This window comes from Bufo bufo, chromosome 10, assembly GCF_905171765.1.
Source record: "Bufo bufo chromosome 10, aBufBuf1.1, whole genome shotgun sequence".
Classification (NCBI taxonomy): Eukaryota; Metazoa; Chordata; class Amphibia; order Anura; family Bufonidae; genus Bufo; species Bufo bufo.
Window position 1 is genome coordinate 103357808 of NC_053398.1, and position 20140 is coordinate 103377947.

The window sequence follows — 20140 nt, forward strand, 5'->3', positions numbered from 1 at the left end:
CTTTGAACCAGCAGGTGCTGAGAGTTAAAATAATGTAGTACAAATGAGAACTTCTTACCGGTCACAGATGGAAAAAAGATGCCAACAAGAACTGTAAATGAAGTTGTGATGTCCGCCAAGACATACAGGTGAAGCTTACTCTTAGATCCCACTGTATCTTGAGAATGGATGTTCGCTTTTTCAAGGATGTTTCCTTTTTCTAGGTAAGCGCTCCACAGGTTGGCTGTAAGTTTCAATAAAATACAGCATGGTAAAATAATTGTCTACATTACCAAGGAAATAGAGGAAATGTGAAAACATAGAATGTAGCCCCAAGTAATTGTCTCAATCACAGCAAATAGGAGTTTTAGGACATAAATAAGGGTGCATTTGCATGGTGCGGCTGTGCCGTGTTTTTTTGGTGCAACTGAGAACACTGGATATTCACAGTAATGTGTTTTTTGCCGTGCAATTCACAGTCGGGCAAGACAACCGCATTTGAGAATATACCCCTAATGATTCCACTTTGACAAGTAATAAAAGCGATTTATCTTCCATTGCATCTTTAACTCTCCTACTTGTGACTTTTGGCAAACATGGTTTCCCCTACTCTTTTGTGCCCAACTATATTTATATAGTACTGCTTTTATCTTTACTTTTAAACCTGGAGTTGAAATGTTTTTTCCCTGATACAATATTGATGACTAGTCCAGGTTTACCTAACGCATATTTGTCAAAAATTTAAAAATTCCTACCATGGAAGTAAACATCTGAAAACTGGGATGGGACTCAAAATACGTCCTGACTCAGACTTTAAAAATGGAAATGGAACAGCTCTACAGATCGAAATAAGTTTACAGGGACAGAAGCCACTGATGGGGAAACAATATGGCAGGCATAGTCACATTTTTGGTGGTGGTGAAGGGCACATCATTGACCAACATATGTGATTAGAGAGCACATGTAGCTTGCATATTTGTGCGCCCACTGCCACTGGCAGACAATGCTCTGTGGGGTACTGCAAAGTATGGATCCAGTATTAGCCCTTTGCTACAAAAAGTAGCTCTCACATCACAAAAGTCAGACCTCCCGTATATCACGTATAGCCATAGGCCTTACAGGGAAATTTCCCGGTGGGTCGATGCCCAGGGGGCTTCCTAAGCCCTGCTTTATGCTGCTGGCTGGATACATAATGAAGTCTCAGTGGTAATTAACGCTGTAAGAATCAGGCATTTATGTACCCTACCAGCAACCGCACATGCCCTCCAAAGTTTAACTGCTGTGGCCCACATCTCGCCTCTTAAGCCCCCTGTTCCATATCTCACAGACAACTGGAGGAGGAACACAGAAAGTGGCATCTATTGGTGGCCACACAGAGGGAAAGCTTTTGGGGCAATATATTGTACTGCACTGTGGTATATGGTTCTAATGGGACAGAATTTTGCATCGCTGACCCCGACAACTTTTGTTGCCCCACCTTCTGTCAATTTGGGTCACTTGTTTTTTTTTTCCAGGGCCACTTTAAAGGGGCACATTTATTAAGACCGGTGTTTTAGACGCTGGTTGTCAATATCAGGATAGGTCATCAATAGAAAAAGCCCGGACAACCCCTTTATGTTTAGAAAAAGCAGATATATAAATTTCTAAATAACAAGTTATACTAAATCCTTTCCCATAAAATTATATACCAATCTGCTCAGCTCCTCCTGCTCTATAACATGCCACATAAAGACTGCATTTTGTGGTGACATGTCCTCTAAGTTTGAAATCAAAGCATTACAAAGAAAATGTGTACAAATAAAACATTTATAAATGTATTATTGATACCTGACAAAATGCCACTGGCTGCTCCTGGAATACCAGAGATTTCACTGACATTGTTATTAAGAAAATACTCATCACATGGGCCACTGGAAAAATTTGAAGACCCACAGAACAATTCGGACAATTTGCTTGGTACTGTCACATTATCTACGTTAATGGTCTTGGCACATAAATCAAACTGGTCTCTAGCAAGAGTTCGGTTGCCCAGCATACAAATTCTAAAAAAGAGAAAAGTCTTAGAATTTATATCATGTGAAAAATAATGTATAATGAATTATAAAAACACAACAGAAAAACATAAAATTTGCCGCATCACAAATTTGAAAAACAACCAGTTTAACCTAAAACACCTAGAAAGTAATTAAAGGGGTTGTCCCACGAAAAATATTTTACAGTTTTCAAACCAGCACCTGGTTATGAATACTTTTGTAATTGCATGTAATTAAAAAGTTAGTATAGCCACTGAGTTATTCAATAAAATGTATCTGTATGCGGCAACCTGCAGTTTTTTTTTCTTATTATTTCTTTGACCTGCTCACTGAGATGGCCGCACATGCTCAGTTTCATCCTTCAACTTCCTCCCGAGCTGTGATAGGGAGAGCATGGACACGCCTCCTGAGCTATGATAGGGAGAGCATGGACACGCCTCCTGAGCTATGATAGGGAGAGCATGGACACACCCCTTAGCTGCAGCAGAAAAAGACACTCCCCTTGAGCTGCCAGCTTGATATAAATCTGCAAAGCAATGAATGTGGAGATCTCTGGATCCATGTGAGGTACAGGGCTGGTTCTAGCTTTGTTAAAAAGACATCTTCATGTACTATATGATGTCAGATTTTCATTTTTTACATTAATCATGGGATTAATCAACTGGATCGACACCACCAGTGCATGCAAGTGTGTACCTCCTAAATATGAATCAACGAAGAGATCAGGTACATAAAAAAATACCCAAATTATCAAAATTTATTAAAATCGACATAAAAAACATACATACACATATACAGACACGTGGAAACAATATAAAGTGCCTGGGGCGACAGCTCATAAATATCCTTGATCTCGCACACAACATAAGATATGGATTACCATACACAGAATATGACCATCAACATATGGATCTATCCGTTTGCTTCTTCCTCCTGAAGAAGCAAACGCGAAACGCGCATAGAGGGGCACGCCAGTCAGTGACAGCTATCCTGATTTATACACTCCTGGGGCATCGGGTAAGAGAGATTCAGATCGATTTGTCACACTCCCTGGACATAGGTTTGAGTATTGGTAGCTTTGACCTACTCCATCACTTGGGAATGTTTGTGTTTCAGCAAGTTAGCTTTGCAGCATGTTATACCGGATGCCAGTCAGAGTCGAACCACATTTGATTATTAGGACTCATAGAGAGGAGATATAGATCCATATGTTGATGGTCATATTCTGTGTATGGTAATCCATATCTTATGTTGTGTGCGAGATCAAGGATATTTATGAGCTGTCGCCCCAGGCACTTTATATTGTTTCCACGTGTCTATATATGTGTATGTATGTTTTTTATGTCGATTTAACAAATTTAGATAATTTGGGTATTTTTTATGTACCTGATCTCTTCGTTGATTTATTAATCATGGGATAACACCTTTAAGAAGTGTTTTAAAATGGTTTTCTAATGATTTCTCCTGTAGATCATGCAAATCATTTTTTAAATTGTCATTCAAAATGTTCCAATGTGTAGATATTGCTGTTACGTACTTGTTGTCGGACCCTGTAGTGTTTTTTTTTTTTTTTTTTTTTTTTTTTACTTCCTCCCAGAATGTCCATTTCATATGTTCAGTGCTGGCAAGGAAAAGCTACTTATACTGTGCGGACTCTTGAAGGATGAGCTGCACAATAGCAGAAATTGCTCCACTGCATGTTTGTAAGAAAATCCAGGTGGTAAAACTGAACTACAGGACATCAGTGTCCACCAGCACTGGACATAAGGTGGATGTTCTAAAAAGGGAATAAAAAAAACAAAAAAAGAGGCCACCATAAAAAGCAATGAAGACACAGCTGCAATATGTATTTTATTATTTCAAACGGAAAATTGTTGTGTTCTGCATGATCTAACAGAATGGGAATATTTAATAGTTGGGCAACTCCTTTGGACTGGAATCATTTTTGAGCTGAAGCCAGAAGTGAATTCAAAATAAAATGGGGGAAGAAATCCGCTCCTTCCTTGCAATCAAAGCTAAATTACTTCATTCTGTCCCACCCTGAATACCAAACTAATTAAAAAAAATAACCTACAAGCACATTTAAGAGTTTGAGAGATACAGTAATTTCATCTAGGCCTGCTCCCAAACTAAATGCAGAAAAGAAAAGGAAATCCTGTACTGTACTGGAATTCTTTTCTGATCATAATTGTCTGTCATCTGTCAGCTAAAACCATCATTTGTTGTAAAATTTCAACCCACAAAACTAGATTTTTATACTTGCTGTAAAATCTGTTTCTCATCCGTATCATTGGGGGGACACAGGCTTGACCATGGGTAGAGCTGCTGCCACTAGTAGGCGGACAATAAGCACAAAACTGTGAGCTCCTCCCTTCAGCTATAAACTTCCTACAGGGACTAAGCTAAAACAGTTTGTGCAAAAGCAGTAGGAGAAGCAAGAGAAAAACAGGAAAACCAAACAATGTACAAACCCAGAACCATGCAGGCCACAAATAGGCCTGTGAAAAGAGAGAATGGGTGGGAGCCGTGTCCCCCAATGAATGGAAGAGAAACTGATTTTACAGTAAGCACAAAAATTCTAGTTTCTAATCTCATCTATATCATTGGGGGACACAGGCTTGACCATGGGAGGTTACAGAGCAGTCCAAAGGATGGGTCATATACGAAGAAGCTCTCCGGCCAGAAAACCGCTGTCTGCAAAATTCTACGCACCAGAGAAGCGTCAGAAAACACAAAGGTGTGTACTCTGTAAAATTTGGAAACGGTGTGCAAAGACAACCAGGTAGCCGCCTTGCATACCTAAAGGGCCGAAGCCCCATGATGCACTGCCAAAGAGGCCCCTACTGCCCGAGCAGAATGAGCAGTAACCCCGGAAGGATGGGGCCCGGTCACTGATGCGGTACGCTTCCACAATGGCTAAACGAATCCATCGGGAAATGGAAGCTTTGGACACAGCCAGCCTTCGTCTCGGCCCCTCTGGAATGACGAACAGTGAATCCGTCTGTTGGAAAGATGACGTCCGAGACAGATAGATGCGAACGGCTCGTACCAAATCCAGAGTGTGGAGCAACTGCTCAGGAGGATGAGATGGGGCAGGACAAAAGGAAGATAGAATGACCTCTTCATTGAGATGGAATGCCGACACAAAGGACTGAACAGGGCGAAGGACTACTTTGTCCTGATGGAGGATCACGAAGGATGACTGACAGGAAAGAGACGCGAGTTCCGACACCCTACGGATGGAAGTGATTTCCACCAAAAAGGCCACCTTGAAGGACAGGAAGCAAAGGGATACCTGCTGCAAATGCTCAAACTGTGAATATTGGAGAGTGCTGAGCACCAGATTAAGGTCCCACGGATTCAACGGAGAACGGTAAAGGGGCGCAGCATGTGCAACCCCCTGCAAAAAGGTCCGAACCACAGAAAGCAAAGCCAAGTTTCGCTGAAATAGAATGGAAAGAGCCGAAACTTGCCTTTTGAGGGAACTGAGGGCCAGCCCCAAGTCCATGCCCAACTGCAGGAAAGACCAGAGTCGTGGAAACGACAAAAGAATGGGAGACAGCTGGTGACGTTCACACCAAGTAAAGTAGGAATTCCAGGTCCGGTGGTAGATCCGGGAGGACGACCGCTTTCTGGCAGGAATCATGATCTGGACAACAGCATCCAAGAAACCCAGAGCCCTTAATACGGTGGCTTCAACAGCCATGCCGTTAAATGTACAGACCTTCAATTCGGGTGGAAGATCGGTGCCTGCGACAAGAGGTCCTCCCGAAGGGGAAGACGCCAGGGTTCGTCGACGAGGATGGAGACTAGGCGTGGCCAGTCCGGGGCCTGGAGAATGATGGGCAGACATTCGGACCCGATTTTCAGGAGAAGATACTGAATGAGGGCGAGAGGAGGCAATATGTAGGGAAACGTGAACTGACTCCATGGGATTACAAGGGCATCCGACACCAGAGCCAGAGGATCCTTGGACCTGGTGACGAAGTTCTCTACCTTGCGGTTGAAGCGGGAGGCCATGAGATCCACATCCGGGCAACCCCACCGCTCGCAAATCGCGAGAAAGACCTGCGTAGAGTTGTCGGACTGAACTCTAACTTGAAATCCCTGGAGACAATCTGCCCAATGAAGCAGAGAGACATGAATCGCCTGCAATTCTAGATTATTAATCGGAAGGGAGCGTTCCTCGCGTGACCAGGTGCCCTGAACGATGATATTGTCCTGCTTTCCCCCCCCCCTTCCCCAGAGGCTGGCGTCAGTCGTCAAAACTATCCAGCGGAGGGGAAGAAAGGAGCGACCCGACGTCAGCATCTGGGATAGCAACCACCACCGAAGGGCATGTCGGACGGATGAGTCGATCCAGGGATGCTGGGGAGCGGTCCCAAATGGTCAGAATGTACCGCTGAAGTGCCCTGGTATGGAACTGAGCACACGGAAATGCTTCAAAGGAAGAGACCATGTGGCCCAGAACCCTCATGCACTGACGAATGGAAAGAGGCTGGGGCCGCAACAAGGAGAGGATCTGACAACGGAGAGTGGAGAGTTTATCCGGGAGCAAGAATACCTTGGCCCAACCGGTGTCGAACAACATGCCCACAAACGTCAGCTGCCGAAATGGGTGAAGACATGACTGATAGGTTCAGAATCCACCCAAAGCATTCCAGGGTGTCCAGGACGATGTGCAGGCTGTCTGCCGTTGCCCGGAATGACGGACCCTTAATTAGGATATCGTCCAAGTAAGGAATCGCCACTATTCCCCTGGCATGAAGCAGAGCCATGACCGAGGCCAGAATCTTGGTAAAGACTGGGAGTTGGCAAGTCGTAATGGAGCCCTAATGAAAAAAGGTCCTACTGCGAAACAATGATATTTCTGGTGGCTGACGCAGATGGGAATATGGAGGTAGGCGTCCTTGATGTCTATCGAGGACAAGTACCCCCCCGGTTCCATGGACGCAATGACCGATCTCAGAGACTCCATCCGGAAGCGGCGGAGCCGAAGGAAGCAATTGAGGGCTTTGAGGTCTAGGATGGGACGGACCGTACCCTCCTTTTTGGGGACCAGAAGGAGATTGGAGTAGAATTTGCAAAAACATAGGTGAGAATAGCCTGGAAAAAGGAATGGGCGGCGGAGGGAGAGGTCGAGAGGGGCTAGCTAAAAAAAAATAAAAAAAATGGGGGTGGAGGTGGGGACCGGAACTCTAGTTTGTAACCCTCCGAGATGACTTCTCGTACCCAGGCATCAGAGACGCGAGCCAGCCAGACATATCAGAAGAGATGAAGATGACCTTCCACTCGGCTGGAGGGCACCAGAGACAACATGTCAAGCAGAGGAGGATTTGGGGGTAAAGGGCTTGGAGCCCTATTGGCGGGGGCGCCAGGCCGGGCAAGGCTTGAATGATGGCTTGCAATTCTGATCTGGGGCCGACTTGTCGACTGGCTGCTTGGGGCTGGAAGAACTCATAAAAGGGCAAAAAAAAGGTCTGTTTCTTAGACATGTTGAAGAGCGCCCTATTCTGCAGTAAATGGGTGCTTTTACCACCTGTAGCATCGGAGATCATTTTATCAATTCGCTTGCCGAAATGTCTGCTACCAGTAAAGGGGAGGGCCGTTAAGGCTCGTTTCGAAGCATTACCAGCAAGAGAGCCAAAGGGTACGGTGAATAGCCACCAAAAGGGCTGAAGAGTGAGCCATAAGCCTGGCCGCGTCCAGAGAGGCTTCACTTGTAAGCACTGGCGTGGGAAAGCTACAGTGCAATATCCGAAAGGTCCTCCAAGGAGTCCCCAGAGGTGAGGCTCTGACGTTGTTTGTTTGCCCACTCGGTCATAGCCTTGCTAACCCATGTAGAGGCAAAAACAGGGCGCAGGGCAGTGCCAACTGCTTCAAATGAAGATTTGGCAAAAGATTCCAATTTTTTATCCCTGTGGTCCAAAAAGGAAGCCCCGTTCGCCATAGTCAAGGTGGTATGCTTAGCCAGGCGGGATACCAGAGGGTCAACGATAGGAGAGGACGACCACTTTTTCGTTAAATCCTCTGGAAAGGGATATAAGACGGCTAAGCATTTTGGCAAGGCAAAACACCTGTCAGGGAAGTTCCACTCCTTGAAAAGGGAGGAATCAAAATCCGGGTGGTTGGGAAAACATTTTGGTGAGTGACGGGACCGCCTAAAGGAAAAACTAGAGCCAGCAGATGAGGGCGCAGGGTCTTCAACCTGTAAGGTTTCCATAACCGCTGCAATGAGATTGTCTACCATAGCAGACAGTTTGGAAGACTGTTCCTCAGGTGAGACAAAGTCAGCGTCTGACAACCTTTCCTCAGAGCATCCTCTTCTAAGGAGGACATAGAGCGAGACTCCCTGGGATTTGGCGGCGAGACAAAAAATGGGGGAAGCAGACACCCTTCGAGGAGAGGGTGGTCTGGCCTGTTTTGCAGGATGGTCACGATGGGGATTAGCAGAGGAGTCCCCAGAGTCTGACTGGTCAGGAGGTGGCCGTGTGGCCAAACGCCCCAGTATTTCCACAATGGCCTTGTTGGAATGAGAAATGTTCTGTACCATCTGCGCCAGGGAGCGCGCCCACTCCGGTTCTGCTATGGGCTGGGCAGGAGGGGTGACTGGGTCAAAGTCAAAGCCACTTGGCGGTGGAGTAGAGCACGAAGAGCAGAGGGGATCTAACTGACCACACTGGAATTTGGAGCGACAAGAAGCGCAGGCAAAATGGCACACAAAATTTGCTGCCTGTTTTGGGGCCTGGGTTCTGGGCTCGGACATGGTGAATACTGTGCAGTGACAGGTAGGAGGATGAGGGGAGTGGGCTAGACCCTGTAGGGGGAGGGGGGGGGGGAGTAGCTTACCTGCCGAAGGTATCCCCGTGAAGCAGAAGGTAGGCGCGGCAAAAGAAAGAAGCGCAAAGAATTCGGGTCACGATGGGGGAGGGACAGAGGAGCAAGGAAAGAGTTCATGCCCCGCCCCCACCATTAAATTGCAGCCTCCAGGGAGCTACATAGAAAATGGCGTTGTCCGGCCCAACAGTTCCCCTTGATCAAGGAGTGCACGACCCGGTAAGAAAGTCCTCCTCTGCGAGGTACTCCACTCCACCTAGACGTTCGTGATGGTGGCTTGGGAATCCGGCTGAAGGGTAGGCCACAGGGAGGCCAGCGCCTCGATTAAGCAGGGGCCCGGTGGGGAATCGCTGGTGCCACTAGGAGTAGAAGTGTCTCCGGACCCAAAGCAGAAAAACCCTCCCCGCGATCCCCGACAGGGAAGCGATGCAGGTGAGAGGGGTCTGGCAATTATGGGGGGTCAGTCCCTAACAAACCGAGTGGCGGCGGTTGCAGCTGGGGGGGGGGGGTACAGGAGAACATACATACCTGTCTGGTGACTTCTGCCCCTCCTCGACTCCAGCCGGGTCACCATAGTCGGTGTGCTGCCCCTTGGGAAGGACCGCTACACGGGAAACACGGGGTAGGGGGCTTACCGCAGGGCGGACATGGTGACCCGAAGGCTGGCGGGATACAGAGGATTTGGGAACCTCTGGTCCTCCTTGTCTTCTGGAGCCTGGGAACAAGCAGCGGGTTTGGAGACCCTCTGATCTCCCGTCTCCTGGGTGGGAACACAGGTAGCAGAAGGCTTCCTGTAGCCCAGCTAATAAGAAAAAAGGAAAAAACTAAAAGAAAAAAAACAGCAGACCTGCAAAAGCAGGGAGGTCTGCCTCCTACAGACACTAAGCTAAAACTGATTTAGCTTAGTCCCTGTAGGAAGGAGCTCACACTTTTGTGCTTAGTGTCCGCCTCCTAGTGGCAACAGCTATACCCATGGTCAAGCCCGTGTACCCCAATGATAGGGATGAGAAATCATTTTGGTTGAAAATCAACTTTAGTCTAATGTGTATGGTCACTTTTACTGTTTGCTCAGGGATTTCCATCAGTGATTGTGAGCCAATAGCAGGAATGGAGCTTACACAGAGATAATGTATATGGGAAAGATTTGCTCGTGTTTTTCTGACCCGCATCTGGTTCACTGATACAAATCACTCCCAAAACATTGACAGAGGCCTTAGGCCCATTTTAGACGAGCTCGTCTGAAAGGTGCCTTAAAACGTTTGACCTCTGTAATTGCAAACAAAGGCTTTAGTACCAAATACTAACACAGATTTTCTCAGGTGTTCAAATACTTATGTTCAGCAGTGCAAGACAAATTCTTTATATTCTGTCTCTCAGATTGGGAATGCACCAACAATGTGAATTTTAGACCCCTTCATGATTTCTAAGTGGGAGAACTTGCAAAATCGCAGGATATTCAAATACTTCTGTTCCTCACTGTACATTTTTCCCCTCTCTCTATGCTTCCCCTGCAACTTGCTAATGCACTTGTGCTACTTTTTCTGTCTGGCTCCCGAAATTGGGGGAGTGGTCATGTGACTGCACCCTCTGTGGAGACCATTTCCTCTCATCATCCCCTCTGTCAGAATCCCTGCCAGAATGGTTGTGACGTCAGACCTACGTGGAATGGGCTGTTCGGCGCTCTCAATCCACAAGCAGGGTAGGCGAAGTCCACTGTGTAGGAAGAAACATCAGGAGGAGACAGCAAGGGGATGATGGAGGGTGCAGTGGCGGAGTTTTAGGCCCAGGGAAGGGCGTAGTAGGCGTATACATTTTTATGGGAAGTGTTATGGCTGCAGCTCCTCTGCGCCCACAACCTGGAATTTTGGGTTGCAAACAATGGCGCACAGTGGAAGCATGGAGGGAAAGTTGACAGGTACACTAATATGCTGTGTAGCAGCTCTGAGGTTTACACAAAAAAAAAAAAAAAAAAAAAAAAAAAAGCCTTTTTTAGCCACCTCAGCCCCCAGTGCTTAAACACCCTGAAAGACCAGGCCACTTTTTACACTTCTGACCTACACTACTTTCACCGTTTATTGCTCGGTCATGCAACTTACCACCCAAATGAATTTTACCTCCTTTTCTTCTCACTAATAGAGCTTTCATTTGGTGGTATTTCATTGCTGCTGACATTTTTACTTTTTTTTGTTATTAATCGAAATTTAAAGATTTTTTTGCAAAAAAATGACATTTTTCACTTTCAGTTGTAAAATTTTGCAAAAAAAACGAGATCCATATAGAAATTTTGCTCTAAATTTATAGTTCTACATGTCTTTGATAAAAAAAAAAATGTTTGGGTAAAAAAAAAAATGTTTTGGGTAAAAGTTATAGCGTTTACAAACTATGGTACAAAAATGTGAATTTCCGCTTTTTGACAATGCCCAGACAGTACAAACACCCCACAAATGACCCCATTTCTAAAAGTACACACCCTAAGGTATTCGCTGATGGGCATAGTGAGTTCATAGAACTTTTTATTTTTTGTCACAAGTTAGCGGAAAATGATGATTTTTTTTTATATTTTTTTTTTTCTTACAAAGTCTCATATTCCACTAACTTGTGACAAAAAATAAAAAGTTCTATGAACTCACTATGCCCATCAGCGAATACCTTGGGGTCTCTTCTTTCCAAAATGGGGTCACTTGTGGGGTAGTTATACTGCCCTGGCATTCTAGGGGCCCAAATGTGTGGTAAGGAGTTTGAAATCAAATTCTGTAAAAAATGACCTGTGAAATCCGAAAGGTGCTCTTTGGAATATGGGCCCCTTTGCCCACCTAGGCTGCAAAAAAGTGTCACACATCTGGTATCTCCGTACTCAGGAGAAGGTGGGGAATGTGTTTTGGGGTGTCATTTTATATATACCCATGCTGGGTGAGAGAAATATCTTGGCAAAAGACAACTTTTCCCATTTTTTTATACAAAGTTGTCATTTGACCAAGATATTTCTCTCACCCAGCATGGGTATATGTAAAAAGACACCCCAAAACACATTCCTCAACTTCTCCTGAGTACGGGGATACCAGATGTGTGACGCTTTTTTGCAGCCTAGGTGGGCAAAGGGGCCCATATTCCAAAGAGCACCTTTCGGATTTCACTCCTCATTTTTTCCTGAATTTGATTTCAAACTCCTTACCACACATTTGGGCCCCTAGAATACCAGGGCAGTATAACTACCCCACAAGTGACCCCATTTTGGAAAGAAGACACCCCAAGGTATTCCGTGAGGGGCATGGCGAGTTCCTAGAATTTTTTATTTTTTGTCACAAGTTAGTGGAAAATGATGATTTATTTTTTTTAATTTTTTTTTTCATACAAAGTCTCATATTCCACAAACTTCTGACAAAAAATAAAAACTTCCATGAACTCACTATGCCCATCAGCGAATACCTTGGGGTCTCTTCTTTCCAAAATGGGGTCACTTGTGGGGTAGTTATACTGCCCTGGCATTCTAGGGGCCCAAATGTGTGGTAAGTAGGTAAATGACCTGTGAAATCCGAAAGGTGCTCTTTGGAATGTGGGCCCCTTTGCCCACCTAGGCTGCAAAAAAGTGTCACACATCTGGTATCTCCGTACTCAGGAGAAGTTGAGGAATGTGTTTTGGGGTGTCTTTTTACATATACCCATGCTGGGTGAGATAAATATCTTGGTCAAATGCCAACTTTGTATAAAAAAAATGGGAAAAGTTGTCTTTTGCCAAGATATTTCTCTCACCCAGCATGGGTATATGTAAAATGACACCCCAAAACACATTTCCCAACTTCTCCCGATTACGGAGATACCAGATGTGTGACACTTTTTTGCAGCCTAGGTGGGCAAAGGGGCCCATATACAAAAGAGCACCTTTCGGATTTCACAGGTCATTTTTTACAGAATTTGATTTCAAACTCCTTACCACACATTTGGGCCCCTAGAATGCCAGGGCAGTATAACTACCCCACAAGTGACCCCATTTTGGAAAGAAGAGACCCCAAGGTATTCGCTGATGGGCATAGTGAGTTCATGGAACTTTTTATTTTTTGTCACAAGTTAGTGGAATATGAGACTTTGTATGAAAAAAAAAAAAAAAAAAAAAATCATCATTTTCCACTAACTTGTGACAAAAAATAAAAAATTCTAGGAACTCGCCATGCCCCTCACGGAATACCTTGGGGTGTCTTCTTTCCAAAATGGGGTCACTTGTGGGGTAGTTATACTGCCCTGGCATTTTCCAGGGGCCCTAATGTGTGGTAAGTAGGTAAATGACCTGTGAAATCCTAAAGGTGCTCTTTGGAATATGGGCCCCTTTGCCCACCTAGGCTGCAAAAAAGTGTCACACATGTGGTATCGCCGTATTCAGGAGAAGTTGGGGAATGTGTTTTGGGGTGTCATTTTACATATACCCATGCTGGGTGAGAGAAATATCTTGGCAAAAGACAACTTTTCCCATTTTTTTATACAAAGTTGGCATTTGACCAAGATATTTCTCTCACCCAGCATGGGTATATGTAAAATGACACCCCAAAACACATTCCCCAACTTCTCCTGAGTACGGCGATACCAGATGTGTGACACTTTTTTGCAGCCTAGATGCGCAAAGGTGCCCAAATTCCTTTTAGGAGGGCATTTTTAGACATTTGGATACCAGACTTCTTCTCACGCTTTGGGGCCCCTAGAATGCCAGGGCAGTATAAATACCCCACATGTGACCCCATTTTGGAAAGAAGACACCCCAAGGTATTCAATGAGGGGCATGGCGAGTTCATAGAAATTTTTTTTTTTTGGCACAAGTTAGCGGAAATTGATATTTTTTATTTTTTTCTCACAAAGTCTCCCGTTCCGCTAACTTGGGACAAAAATTTCAATCTTTCATGGACTCAATATGCCCCTCACGGAATACCTGGGGGTGTCTTCTTTCCGAAATGGGGTCACATGTGGGGTATTTATACTGCCCTGGCATTCTAGGGGCCCTAAAGCGTGAGAAGAAGTCTGGAATATAAATGTCTAAAAAATTTTACGCATTTGGATTCCGTGAGGGGTATGGGGAGTTCATGTGAGATTTTATTTTTTGACACAAGTTAGTGGAATATGAGACTTTGTAAGAAAAAAAAAAAAAAATTCCGCTAACTTGGGCCAAAAAAATATCTGAATGGAGCCTTACAGAGGGGTGATCAATGACAGGGGGGGTGATCAATGACAGGGGGGTTGATCAATGACAGGGGGGTTGATCATCGACAGGGGGGTGATCAGGGAGTCTATATGGGGTGATAACCACAGTCATTGATCACGCCCGTGTAAGGCTTCATTCAGACGTCCGGATGCGTTTTGCGGATCCGATCCATCTATCAGTGCATCCGTAAAAATCATGCGGACATCTGAATGGAGCTTTACAGGGGGGTAATCAATGACAGGGGGGTAATCAATGACAGGGGGGTGATCAGGGAGTCTATATGGGGTGATCACCACAGTCATTGATCATGCCCCTGTAAGGCTTCATTCAGACGTCCGGATGCGTTTTGCGGATCCGATCCATCTATCAGTGCATCCGTAAAAATCATGCGGACGTCTGAATGGAGCTTTACAGGGGGGTAATCAATGACAGGGGGGTAATCAGGGAGTCTATATGGGGTGATCACCACAGTCATTGATCATGCCCCTGTAAGGCTTCATTCAGACGTCCGGATGCGTTTTGCGGATCCGATCCATCTATCAGTGCATCCGTAAAAATCATGCGGACATCTGAATGGAGCTTTACAGGGGGGTAATCAATGACAGGGGGGTGATCACCACAGTCATTGATCATGCCCCTGTAAGGCTTCATTCAGACGACCGGATGCGTTTTGCGGATCCGATCCATGTATCAGTGCATCCGTAAAAATCATGCGGACATCTGAATGGAGCTTTACAGGGGGGTGATCAGGGAGTCTATATTGGGTGATCACCACAGTCATTGATCATGCCCCTGTAAGGCTTCATTCAGACGTCCGGATGCGTTTTGCGGATCCGATCCATCTATCAGTGGATCCGTAAAAATCATGCGGACGTCTGAATGGAGCTTTACAGGGGGGAAATCAATGACAGGGGGGTAATCAATGACAGGGGGGTGATCAGGGAGTCTATATGGGGTGATCACCACAGTCATTGATCACGCCCCTGTAAGGCTTCATTCAGACGTCCGGATGCGTTTTGCGGATCCGATCCATCTATCAGTGGATCCGTAAAAATCATGCGGACGTCTGAATGGAGCTTTACAGGGGGTTGATCAATGACAGGGGGGTAATCAATGACAGGGGGGTGATCAGGGAGTCTATATGGGGTGATCAGGGGTGATTAGGGGTGATCAGGGGCTAATAAGGGGTTAATAAGTGACGGGGGGGGGGGTGTAGTGTAGTGTAGTGGTGCTTGGTGCTACTTTACTGAGCTACCTGTGTCCTCTGGTGGTCGATCCAAACAAATGGGACCACCAGAGGACCAGGTAGCAGGTATATTAGACGCTGTTATCAAAACAGCGTCTAATATACCTGTTAGGGGTTAAAAAAAACACATCTCCAGCCTGCCAGCGAACGATCGCCGCTGGCAGGCTGGAGATCAACTCTCTTACCTTCCGTTCCTGTGAGCGCGCGCGCCTGTGTGCGCGCGTTCACAGGAAGTCTCGCGTCTCGCGAGATGACGCGTATATGCGTGACTGTGCGCAGCGCTGCCACCTCCGGAACGCGATCCTGCGTTAGGCGGTCCGGAGGTGGTTAGGATCCTGCACAAGGTCTCCCACCACAGTCAATAAGGTGTAATTAAAACGGCATCATAAAAAGCATGCATTTTTGCCACGGTTGCATCTTCACTGCAGAAATATAGTTAATAAATGTGCTTCAACTGTAAAAACCCGTGGCAAAAACGCATGCATTTTTTCCTATGTAGTTTTTACTGCATTCACCGCTACCTGTGAATATATCCACTCGATAAATTTGCTTTACATCCTCTGTAAATACGGATTAGGGCGAGTTCACATCACCGTTTAGCTTTTCATTCTTCTGATCAGTAAGAAAAACAGATTAAAATAAAACAAACAAAAAGATCCTTTATTAGGAGCATCAGTTATGATCACTTTGTGTCACTTTTCAGAGATCGTTTTTGTTGATGAGAGAAAAATTCCTGCACGCAGGATGTGATGTTTAAAATAACGGATCCGCTTTTTGGGGAGCTAAAAGGTGATGTGAACTCACCCATAAAAAATTCGCTAGGAGTCCCTTTACTCTTGTCTCCCCAAAGCCTTAGGGCTCATTCAGATGACCGTATCCGTTATTGCAGTCCGAAAAACACAGATACCGGCCGTGTGCGTTCCCCATTTTGCAGAACAGAACGGTTAGCCCTATGATAGAAATGCCTATTCTTGTCCACAAGAATAGGCATTTATCTTTTTTGTGGAACGCAATTACAGATGCGGACAGCACATGGTGTGCTGTCCGCATCTTTTGCGGCTCAATTGAAATGAATGGGTTCGCATCGATTCCGCAAAATTGTGGAATGTATTTTTAATGAAATATACGGTCGTGTGAATGGGTCCTCACACCTCTAAGACAAATCTAAGCGAGTATGCCATGCCAGCCATGTAAACTGTAGAAGTGAATACTTATTTACTTACGGAAACAAAGGTGGTTCAAAAATAGACTTGATGCTTCCTACGTAGATTGACAAAATGGAGAGGAGCACACAGGCCAGAAACAGAGAGGCAAATTTGTTGACATATTTCACTCCGACAAATACAACAACTGCCATCAGTGTAAGGAAGATCGTCCCGTAGACCCGCATATTGTTCAAGTTGGAACTTGAATCTTCATGGGAGTTACTGGAATGAAATATGGCAGCTGAAGGAACAATGTACACCTAAAAAGAGAGAAATATTACCTGAAAAGTCTTATCATCCTTGCAGACAAAACTCAAACTCACACACCTACTAAGCATCAGTAAGAAAAAGGCGGACAACCCCTTTAAGCTGGAAACTCTCATGTAGTTTTTGTGAGAGTTTTGGTGCAGTTTTTTGTGGCATATTTTGAAGCAGGTTTCTGACCCAAAACCAGAAGTGTGCTGCTGACACTATACGTGACATTACCCTAGGCCTCATGCACACGGCTGTTCCGTGCATTGTGGACCACAATTTGCGGTCCCCAATGCACGGGCAATACCCGTGTGGCGGCCGCAATGGATCCGTCCGCACCGCAAAAAAATTGAACACGCTCTATTTTTTTTGCAGTGCGGAGGCACGGAGAGAAACCCCACGGAAGCACTCCAGATTGAGGACCCATTCACTGTTTGCAGGCCGCAATACGAGCTCAGCCGGGTAACGGTCGTGTGCATGACGCCTTATACTTATGCTGGATCCACCTATGGTTCTGGGTCAAAATCTGCACCTCTAACTGAACAACTGTTTCCAGGTTAACATCAGCGGCGCTAAGTGCCAACGTTTACTGTACCTTATTTTTCTCAAAAATCCCCATAATATGGAATGTCATGCTACTCCATAAGAATCTCTATATAAAATAAAATAATTATTTTTTCTTACCAGAAGAATCTCAATAGCGCCAAGAATGTACATTGCCCCCGCAAAAGTGGTGCCTAAATAAAAACAGAGGCCAACCGCTCCACCAAACTCTGGGCCAAGGGATCTCGATATCATAAAATATGAACCACCAGCTGCAAATAAAAAAAGATACATTAAAAAAAAAAACATTTACAGCATACAAACATGTTCACAAAGGGCAGTCCAGACATAGCAAGTGATGGTATATTGCTAACTAAAGTGGTTGCAAAAGCTTACCCTGCGTCATTAACAGCGATGATTGATCTCATCAACGAGAGTTCTTCACCTATGAGGAGCTGTCACTCCCCCTACTTGATTAGTAGGGCCGGAGAACATCCCCAGGGCCCTGACAATCTTGTGCCGAGTAGTGACGCAAATGCAACTGTGAATGCACCGTTACAATTCCCGGTTGGCAGAATAATGTCTAAGGCTACTTTCACACTTGCGTTCAGAGCGGTTCCGTCTGCCGTCTGCACAGACGGATCCGCTCCTATAATGCAAACGATGGTATCCGTTCAGAACGGATCCGTCTGCATTATATTTCACAAAAAAATCTAAGTGTGAAAGTTAGTCAGACGGATCCGTCCAGACTTTGCATTAAAGGGCAATGGGGGACGGATCAGTTTGAAAATTGCACCATATTGTGTCAACTTCAAATGGATCCGTCCCCATTGACTTGCATTGTAAGTCTGGGCGGATCCGTTTGGCTCCGCACGGCCAGGCGGACACCCGAACGCTGCAAACTGCGTTCGGGTGTCCGCCTGCTGAGCGGAATGGAGGCCAAGCGGAGCCAGACTGAGGCATTCTGAGCGGATCCGCAAACGGAGCTCACAAGCGGAACCCCGAACGCAAGTGTGAAAGTAGCCTAAAACAAATACACACAACCCAAAAATAGGACACCTGGTGGCAAAAAATTGTCAGGACAGCCAATACCATTTAGAAATTGAGGCAGAAAAAAACAAGCAAATACAATACATACATAGAATATATAAAAGGCAGTCAAGAACAAACTACCGACCCACAAGTGAAAAGATACAGGCTCACACCTTGGAAGCAATATGAAGAAACAGGTGCCCCCACGGCCAACGCGTTTTGCACAGAGCAAAAAGTTATAGAAGTTCATTCCTGAAGGTCCAAAATAGGCAGTTTTTTCCCCTATCAATGGAAACTACTCTACTTGGCGACAATGCGGACAAGAATAGGACACGTTCTATAATTTGCAGAACAGACACACAGATGCGGAGAGCACACGGATGACATCCATGTGCTCGACATTTTAGGTTTTTTTTGCACACCCATAGAAATTAATGTGTCAGTGTAAAAATGGAAAATGCAGTTATGTGCATGAGCCCTAAAATGGAGTCTAGACCTGCAAAAGGTGAACATTTTTATTGATACATAAACCTGTATTTACCTGGTACAACCCCATTGGTAGCGATAGCACTCATTGATATGGCTGTGAGTAAAGTCTGCATGAAAAATAAAAATTTAAATTAAAGTGGGACATTTAACAGGGATGCAAATAAACATTAAAAAGAACACAATTTTTGCCAATAAATACACTGGAGGAGATTTATCAAAACTAGTGTGAAGGAAAACTGGCTTAGTTGCCCATAGCAACCAATCAGATTCCACCTTTCATTTTCCAAAGGAGCTGTCAAAAATGAAAGGTGGAATCTGATTGGTTGCTATGGGCAACTAAGCCAGTTCTACGTTGCACCAGTTTTGATAAATCTTCCCCTCACCTTACTCTGCGACAGAATTTTGGAGCAATTTTCAAGCTAAACTGGGCATCTTGGACCATGCCCCTTGCCAGCAAAGCCACACCCCTATGTCTGGTAAGTCATGCCACTGTCTATACCTTTAAGAGCCAAAATGCTCCATTTTGGGTGCAATTTACAGCAAAATCTAGGTGTACTCACATTAGTAAATGTTGGACAATGTTGTTTTTTTTAAAAGCCTATGCATGTGAAACATTGCTTTCTATTGAATACCTGATGGCATACTATCTATTCTTATGGCTCTATGATGTACCGTTCCTTTATTATTTCTACTAGAAGTTATGAATGAATTGCTAGCAGTCTGCAGTAAGGGTACAGAGGGGAGGTAACAAGTACACCCCCCAACTTGTTACCTCCCCTCTGTACCCTTACTGAAGGCCAATAGCAATTCATTCATAACTTCTACTAGAATTAATAAAGGAACGGTACATCATAGAGCCATAAGAATAGATGTTTCAGAATTGTTATCAGATGGGGAATGCATGAAGCCTTTAAAAACAGACATGTCAGGAGCGGTGAAAGGTCCACTTTAAACATAAATTATGGGAAACCTCCCCCCGCCCAGATATTCCTAAATATAGAGTACCGGTGGGTTTCCACCGGGTACACCACTTTCCTCCCATACCCCAAATACATACTGTTAATTTGTTTAAAGGAAAAAAGTAACATACAATGTACTGGTATATATAAAGAGATGTATCTATAGATACAGTACAATATGTATGTGAAGAATACTATTCAGATTTTTAGTCAGAGAGAATCCTTCCATTAACTATAGTTAAGCCTGTGGCTTAAAATAAAGGCAGCAAGAAAAAATGAAAGCAAAAAAAATATAAATAAATGAAAATCTGCTACTTAAAGGCTATGTACACCTTTGGGGACATTTTTTAAAATTATTGCATTGTACTCATTTAGAGCTA

The 20140-nt window shown here is 44.8% G+C and overlaps 1 protein-coding gene across 1 annotated transcript in view; it reads right to left on the reverse strand.

The window, feature by feature from the left end:
* The window catches only part of SLC12A4 (solute carrier family 12 member 4), a 78129-nt gene that overhangs the window by 31350 nt on the left and 26639 nt on the right, over positions 1–20140 (reverse strand). The window contains exons 5-9 of the mRNA XM_040408984.1: positions 18854–18908; positions 17422–17552; positions 16504–16745; positions 1807–2021; positions 59–223 (exon numbers count right to left, since the gene is read on the reverse strand). Of these exons, the coding sequence (XP_040264918.1) occupies positions 59–223; positions 1807–2021; positions 16504–16745; positions 17422–17552; positions 18854–18908 (808 nt within the window). The remainder of the gene's footprint in view (positions 1–58; positions 224–1806; positions 2022–16503; positions 16746–17421; positions 17553–18853; positions 18909–20140) is intronic.